This window comes from Vigna angularis, chromosome 7 (assembly GCF_016808095.1).
Source record: "Vigna angularis cultivar LongXiaoDou No.4 chromosome 7, ASM1680809v1, whole genome shotgun sequence".
Taxonomy (NCBI): domain Eukaryota; kingdom Viridiplantae; phylum Streptophyta; class Magnoliopsida; order Fabales; family Fabaceae; genus Vigna; species Vigna angularis.
The window spans coordinates 8,757,173-8,765,459 of record NC_068976.1 but is presented as its reverse complement, the minus strand read 5'-3'; the positions used below and the strand labels follow the sequence as shown (position 1 = coordinate 8,765,459).

Genomic DNA, 8,287 nt, shown 5'->3' with positions numbered 1-8,287 from the left:
AAAAATTGTATTCTTACACTCAATTTTTCTTTTACTGTCATTTGACTATTCTTTTTATTAATAAAATATTATATTTAATAAATAAAATAAATAAAAAGAAAGTTTTGAAATAAAATAATAATATTTATAAATGTCAAGTGGAAGAAGTATAATAAAAAAATCAGTGTGTAGTAACGGGATCCTTGAAAAAAAAAGGAAAACTGTTTCATAAATCCTAAATAAAATCTAGTTTTAATTATAAAATAATAATATATGTTTCTCTTAATTTCTCTTTGAATAAAAGAATGGTATAAAACAAGCAAATAGAAATTCTATTTATGTCTTGTGGGTCAAAGATACGTGGCGAAATGCAAGAAACCACTAGCGGGATTGCAGAGGAAAGCGGAACACAGAAAGAGCATGCAGATCGAGAAACACCATTCGATTTCGAAGATGGCGCCGGCAGGAACAACGTGCAATACCACGAGCGAGGTGGTTTTGTTTTGTGGCTCACTTTTCACCGTGTTTTTTCTTCTTCCCTTTCTCACCACGATAAATACCCTCCCCAAACCCATACTTTCACATCGCAATTCAAAATCTTTCATCTTCCTTTTCGTTCATCTTTCTTCATTTCTCCGTTCCAGCCATGTCTTCAACCGTTGGCCAGACGATCAAGTGCAAAGGTCACCCTTTTCATACTTTACTCTCATAAGCTCATAAGCATAGTCTTTTTCTTTTCCTTCTCTCTATTTTTGCTGCATTATGTATTTTGTTGCAACTGATTGCAGTTTTTTGTTGTTACATTGTCACAGCTGCCATTGCATGGGAGGCAGGGAAGCCACTGGTGATCGAAGAAGTAGAGGTGGCGCCACCCCAAGCCGGGGAAGTCCGTTTGAAGATCCTCTACACCTCCCTTTGCCACACTGATGTTTACTTTTGGGAAGCCAAGGTTTGCAAATGTTAAGACATTATCTTTCTTTAGAGGGATCATATACAGATTACTAAAACAAACCCTCAAAACTGTTAGATTTATAGGATACATGATGTGATAGTGGGAGAGTGATAGAAGAAAAAAAAATGTTTAATAGGTGATTTTTACTGTTAAATATTAAAATCATGCAGCTGATATGATTTGCTTTGATCGAATAGGATATTAACAGATACAGATATCAGCAATTTTACATGTATTGCGTATGAATCATCAATGCATTAGTATCTAACTTGATTTTCCTTTTGTTTCTTCAGGGCCAGACTCCATTGTTTCCTCGTATTTTTGGCCATGAAGCTTCAGGGTATCTTGATCATACTTTTCCATTTAATTCATTTCAAACTTTTCTTTCTTACTTTTGTCCATCTAGCACCTGCTTTGAAGAGTAAGAAAATGAAGAAGAGAGGGTTATCATTAATGAGCAATTTCTTATTAGATTTCCGTTGTTTAATTCAGTGTTGTTGAGAGCGTTGGCGAGGGTGTCACTCATTTGCAACCAGGAGACCATGCCCTCCCTGTGTTCACAGGAGAGTGTGGGGAATGCGTACATTGTAAATCAGAAGAAAGCAACATGTGTGAGCTCCTCCGGATCAACACCGATAGGGGTGTAATGATCAATGATGGTAAATCAAGGTTCTCTAAGGATGGAAAACCCATACACCATTTCTTGGGAACCTCCACATTCAGTGAATACACAGTTCTCCATGCAGGATGTGTTGCAAAGATCAACCCAGCTGCTCCACTTGACAAAGTTTGTGTTCTCAGTTGTGGAATTTGCACAGGTTGGAAGATTACAACCTTGACAGTTCAGACAGAAATATATAATGTTTCTATGTAGCAAACTAGCTTGGTGATTATATTTTCTGATATAATATTTTTGGTTCCATGTCGTAGGTCTTGGTGCTACTGTTAATGTTGCAAAACCAAAACCTGGTTCCTCTGTTGCCATTTTCGGACTTGGAGCCGTTGGCCTTGCGGTATGTTTTTCCTTTGGCGTTTAATAGTGCTTCTTTCAGCAGTTGATAATGTGATAAAGGAATATTAATATTAATTCCAACTCTTGATTTTCAATCACTATTTTAGGCTGCAGAAGGGGCTAGGATTTCCGGTGCTAAAAGAATCATTGGAATTGATTTAGTTTCAGATAGATTTGAAGAAGGTATAAGGTTTACAGATGTGTAAAGATCAGATGTTTAAAGATTCGGCACAACCTAATTGATAGTGACTTGTGATTTTATTTTTGTTGGCAGCTAAGAAGTTTGGTGTTAACGAGTTTGTGAATCCAAAGGATCATGATAAACCTATTCAACAGGTTAGTTCTTGAACAATTTTCTGAAGTTCAATACCCTTTTCTTAACTAGTTAAACTCTTAAAAGTTTCACCATTTTCCTTAATTCTGTTCTTCTAATGCTATCGTTGTTAAACCATTCAATTCTAACATTATAAATAAATAACATCATAGTGCCTTTGTTTGAACAAGAGAGACTGAGGAGTGAATGTTGATGAACAGGTAATTGCTGAAATGACCAATGGAGGTGTGGACCGGGCTGTTGAATGTACTGGCAGCATCCAGGCCATGGTTTCTGCATTTGAATGTGTCCATGATGTAATTGAATCATAACTCATTATCTCTTGTTTCTAAAACACTGAATTAAGATATTTCCTAAGTCTGAATCTTGATTTCTTATTCTCAGGGTTGGGGTGTTGCTGTACTTGTTGGTGTGCCTAGTAAAGATGATGCATTCAAAACTGCTCCTATTAATTTCCTGAATGAGAGGACTCTTAAAGGAACCTTTTATGGTAACTACAAACCACGCACTGACCTTCCTGGTGTTGTGGAGAAGTACCTGAGCGGGGTAAGCTTACACAGTGACTTATGTGGTCTTTAGCAGAAGCAATATGAGAGAAACTTCACTTATTTATAATGTTGCTGACATGATCCTTGTGGATATTGCAGGAGCTAGAAGTAGATAAGTTCATCACTCACTCAGTTTCCTTCTCAGAGATCAACAAAGCCTTTGAATACATGCTGAAAGGACAGTCCATTAGGTGTCTTATTCGCATGCAAGACTGAGATGGATGAAATAGTTCATCACTCTGCTGTTGAGGACAGAGGTCTCCATCTTAATTTTCAAGTGTTAATAAAGTTTTTATAGAAAATCCTCTTTTAGGATTATGATTGTCATTTTTTCGATTGAGTGTTGAGACTGAAACGGTATTTGATCCTTTGTTCCTTTGTTGCTGCTTATGTCTCTTTTTAATTTTGCTGTTTAATTGTTAATTAATATTTTACTTCTACATTAATTTTTCCCCTTTTTTAGACAATTTTTTTGTTAATTTTATCTTTCAAATAATTATACTTTTAAATTCAAATAACTATGCGTGATCAAAAGAAAAACTATCTACAAAATGAAAGAATTATCTATAATAAAATTATAATACAATTTATTTTTTTAAAATTATTTTATAGTTTTATACCATTAATAAAAGAGATTATCTTATTTAATATATATTTTTTTCAATTTCACTTTTTAAGTAACTTTTTTAATTTGAATAATTATTCATAATAAAAAGTTATTTAGATGTAATAAAAAATTATTTATAATAAAATTATAATAAGTATTTATTATTATAATTAATTTTTTTATAAAAATTATTTTACAGTTTAATTAATTTTCCACTGTCTAAAAGAATGATAATGATCAGAATGTCTAATTTCGCTATATTTTAACACTCAAATTTGTTTACTTCCATTTGATATTTATCTTTCTCTGGTTTTTTCACTCTAGTTTTTTCTTCACAGTTACCAAAGTTTACTTTTTTTAAGAGTATTTTATTACTACGTACTAAAGTCAAATGATTGTTAAAGGGGTCAAACAATCTTTTTTCATTATTCACATTTTTGGATTTAATAAATTAAAATCAATAAATATCGATGGTCTTAACAATATTTTGTAGATATATACAACATTTATTGATACTATTACGCACCAATATACTTATTTGAATTGATTGCTATTTTGACATCTAGACACTTATTTGATTGCTACTTTAACATCTGAGTCAACCATACATTTCTTGAGAATGTAATAATGTGTTTAATAATTTGGTTTTTCATTAATTTTAATCACAACTTCGCAAGTTTATAAAGAAATCATAAAACAGATGATCAAATTCATCTCATCGTATGAATAAATATTAGTGTTGTCGGTTGGAACATGCGGTCAACCCGGCCCATTACAGATTTAAGCTGGGTTAAGTTTGAAAAACATAAAATTCATTTATATAGGCTAATTTTCAACTCGATTTACTTAGAACACAACTCAAATTCGTGGGGGGCTAAGTTCTAACCTCATGATCCTTGAGTCAACCTCATGTTCCTTGAGAATGTACTAATGTGTTTAATAGTTTGGTTTTCAATGAATTTTACATCACAACTTCATAAAACATGTAACCAAATTCATCTCACCATAGCGAATGAATATTAGTGTTGTCAAAATGGGTTAGAATCCGCGGGCCAACCCGGTATACCACGGACTTAAGCCGAATTGGGTTTGAAAAACATGAAAATTTTTTATACGAACCAATTTTCAACCCGGCTTAGAACCTAGCTCACCCGGGTTGAACCCGTAGTGAGCTGGGTTGACTCACCAACCCTCTTAGTTTAATTTATTTATTTATTATTTTGTGTTTCAATATTATTAGTTAACATTTTTTTGTTATATTATAAATGAGAATAAAGAAAAAAATGTTTCAAGTTTTAAGAGAGCAAAATATTATAAATTTATTCATTAAAATAAATGAATAAGTGACACAAAAATTATCAATATTATAAACTTATTTATTTGTTTTTTTGGTTTGTTTTTGGATTACAATTAAATTTTATGTTATTTTTTTTTATTTTGAATTGTCTTTGAAGTTTAACCTCATCTTAGAGTAAAATTATTTAAATTTGAATTATAAACAAATTGTAATTTTCTTTATTAAAAAAACTTATAATTAAGTAAGTCAGTGAGCTAACCTGTTTAACCAACCAATCTGTGATGGATTAGGTCAGGTTCGAATTTTCTCGATTCACTAATAAATAAGCCAGGTTAAGTTAACTCAATAAGTGATCAACCCGCTATAGTCGACCGGATTAAGAGCACTAATTACATTTTCTTAACTTTACATCCATCCTCTAGACTATGTCGTGCTCCATTCTTTCTAGAGGATTATCATCATCAACTCATGAATGTGTCATAGGTAAATGAAATTCAGAGTTTAGATAAAAACATATATTTACTCAATGGTGTTTTATCTTGTGAAAATCTATATGCTAATCATCTTAAATACAATCTTTCCGGTTCAGCTGAGCCACAATCCTATGAAAAAGTAGGTTAATCACCCAATGGACTAAAGCTATGAAGAATGAAATTCAAGCTATGCAAGAGAATAATACTCTAGGAAAACCACCCATTGGATGTGAATGCCTGTATAAGATAAATAGAAGTCAAAAACCAAACGTTACATAGCAAAAGTCCTACTAGTTTTGTATCCACCAAAACAACCAACCATTGATCCAACAATGTGTCCACTACACGCAAATCCATGCTAATACTTCCTTCCTACTTATTAATTATAAGCAAAAGGCAAAACAACAAAACTCTATAATATTAATACTTACTACCCTAAACTTGTAATAACATCACTTAATCAACCCCATTAGACACAACTTCCATGTGCAAAAGGGCTTTCTGCTCTTTAATTTAATTAATCATCACACAACTCTGAACTCAAATTTCACAAAAGCAGTTCCCTATTGAACACCCAACTGAACTTCACACTCTGCGCCTTCATCTTACGCGCTCGCTCATCAGCGCGTTCTTGCAACTTCCTAATCCTAGGCGCTAACCCGCACACGTAATCCTGTGCCCGCTTTCCTTCCCCCGTCAAACCTTCAAGCTTCTCCAATCTCCACCGTCCAACCAGAAACTCCAAGATATCTGCATAATCATTGGCTGTGTACACGCCCATTCGCTGGGCCACTGCAGAGTAATGCTCGAATAGCTTAGGGTCGTCCCCATCGTACATAAGATGTGCCGGCATTGTGATCTTCTTCTCCATCATGTTTCCTATTGCAAGCATCGCTCCACTGGGATCAACTTCTAGAAGCTTCTCCACAATCCTTGAATATGCATTCTCATGGCGCTTCTCATCCGCAGCAATGGTTCCACATATGCGCGCAAGCACTGGATCACCCCCTTCCTTCGCAAGCCGAGCAGTGTTCCCATGCGCCACGAAAGTTGCTCGCTCTTGGAACGAAGTGTACACAAACCCTAAATAAGGATTGTTCTCTGTTCCAGGGTCCTACCCATCAAAACAAAACCATCAAAATAATGAATTTTTCACTGATTCCTTGCAATGCCAAACAGATCCCCAATTTTTAATAGGAATTGAAATTAAAAAAAAAAACATTTTTTACCATCCCAGCTCCGATGAGGTAATGGACAGTTTTCTCAACCTTAGCCATGTCAACGCGACCGGAGAGGTACAAATAAGTTCTGAGCAAATCTCCGTGTCGGTTTTCTTCTGCGGTCCAGGCCCGGGTCCACACGGCCCACGGGCTTGGACTGGTTCCACAGTCGTCTTTCACGCCGTCGAGGTTGTTGATCATGGTCTGATAAGTGGGAAGCGCGTCTTCGGTGACCATGTCACCCACCAACACTACGAAGTACTCGTCGGGGAGCTCCTTGGTGCGTTCGCGAAGGGCTTTAACCTCCTCGCTGAACTCTTCGAACGGCAGTGATGAGTCAGGGACCAAGTTCTGAGGCTGCCAGCATTGCTCCACGGGCTTTAGCAGTGGCAGGACCCACTCCGAGGCCCAGCCCTCCAACGACTTGAAAACCTCCATTTTCTCCGGAGGCATTGAGTGGGTCCTCCGAGCCTTCAGCGACGCCGTGCAGACGGCGGAGACGGCGGCTTTGGGCGGTGGCAAGAGGTGGCGGTGGCATGAGCTTGTTGTATAAGCCCGTGGAACAAGTGTTTGAGTGGTGATGGAGTTGCAGGGTGGTATCTGCATGGTTTCGTTGTTTGAGTGAAACTGTGTGTGCTGCTTAGGGGAGTAAGATATTTGTAAAGGGTATGAATTGTGATAAGTCGTTGTTTTTCTTATAATTTCGAAAATGCCATATAAGTTGTTTTGAAATTTATGAAATTTTTTGTGGAAATTTGACTCTATACATTGAGAAGTTGTTGTTTTGGTTAAGAAAAAAATACCATTTCTAAGGGTAGTGATAGGTACTTAAGGAAGGGTATTTTTGTCATTTAAAAAATGTTACAGGGCATGAAAATACAAAAGTTTCAGGGTGTGCATATTAAATAAATATGGATTTGTGTAAAACTGGGGGTGCTGTGGTTTTGGTAGAATAACGCAAAGACCGGTCAATCATGATTTCTGTGGATCGTTTACATCTTTGTGGGCGTCTTTAAATTCGCCAGCTCATTTAAAGAAATTATGATACATTTTGATACTTCGGACTTAAAAGGTAATGAAAATAGTCATTTTAATTCAATGATTTTAACTTTTCTTTTACGTGTTAAAAGATTTTTTAATCTGTCAAACTATTAAAACAACTCATACACCAATCAAACACCACTAAAAATTAATATAATTGGGATAAAATGAGTATATCAATTTATTTTAGATTCATTTTAGAGTATGAGAATTAAATTGTATCAAAATTTCAAGAGAACGAATTCTAATTTTACGTTAATGTTTAAAGAATAAAAACATATTTAATTCTTTAAATAATTATATTTGTCACAACATAAATTAAAATATTATATTTAATAGTTTATATCAAAGGTTTAGTAATAAAAAAAATCATATTTCTTAATATTATAATTTTTTTTTATATTTACTAAATTTATTTTTTTACTCCAATTTCAAATAGTTAAAGTTTGTCACTTTAATTAAACTAAAACAAAAAGTAAAAACTAAATAACTAATTGTCTTTAAATATACTAATATATTTATATTATCATGAGTTCAAGAATATATATTATATCTATATTAATTAGACAGTCTAAAAACAAGCACTAAAAGTATAAAATAAAATAAATTGTAATACAATTATTTTGTCTTAAACAAATTATGTTTATCTTTTTTATTTTAATTTATAATATAATATTTTTATTGTTGAATATTGTTTCATACTTTTAGTATATACATCAAAATTAGCATAAGGTTTTAAATAATTATATTTGTAACAAAGTAAATCAAAGTATTCTACTTAGTTTATTTCAAATGCTTAAATTAGATATAGTTAATAACAAAAT

The 8,287-nt window shown here is 33.8% G+C and overlaps 2 protein-coding genes across 2 annotated transcripts; one reads left to right on the top strand and one right to left on the bottom strand.

The window, feature by feature from the left end:
* Positions 1–510: 510 nt before the first annotated feature.
* Positions 511–3,271, top strand: LOC108338286 (alcohol dehydrogenase 1). The gene is made up of 10 exons (XM_017575077.2): positions 511–662; positions 792–928; positions 1,225–1,271; positions 1,424–1,749; positions 1,862–1,944; positions 2,051–2,126; positions 2,218–2,279; positions 2,478–2,573; positions 2,662–2,823; positions 2,925–3,271. The coding sequence occupies exons 1-10, from the start codon at positions 626–628 to the stop codon at positions 3,039–3,041; spliced, it is 1,143 nt and encodes a 380-aa protein (XP_017430566.1). The 5' UTR covers positions 511–625; the 3' UTR covers positions 3,042–3,271.
* Positions 3,272–5,425: 2,154 nt separating this feature from the next.
* LOC108338285 (stearoyl-[acyl-carrier-protein] 9-desaturase 6, chloroplastic) lies at positions 5,426–7,218 on the bottom strand. Its single transcript, XM_017575076.2, has 2 exons — positions 6,432–7,218; positions 5,426–6,316 (listed from the first exon to the last, which is right to left on the bottom strand). Exons 1-2 carry the CDS (start codon positions 7,026–7,028, stop codon positions 5,750–5,752), a joined length of 1,164 nt encoding a protein of 387 aa, XP_017430565.1. The 5' UTR covers positions 7,029–7,218; the 3' UTR covers positions 5,426–5,749.
* Between the last annotated feature and the right edge of the window lie 1,069 nt (positions 7,219–8,287).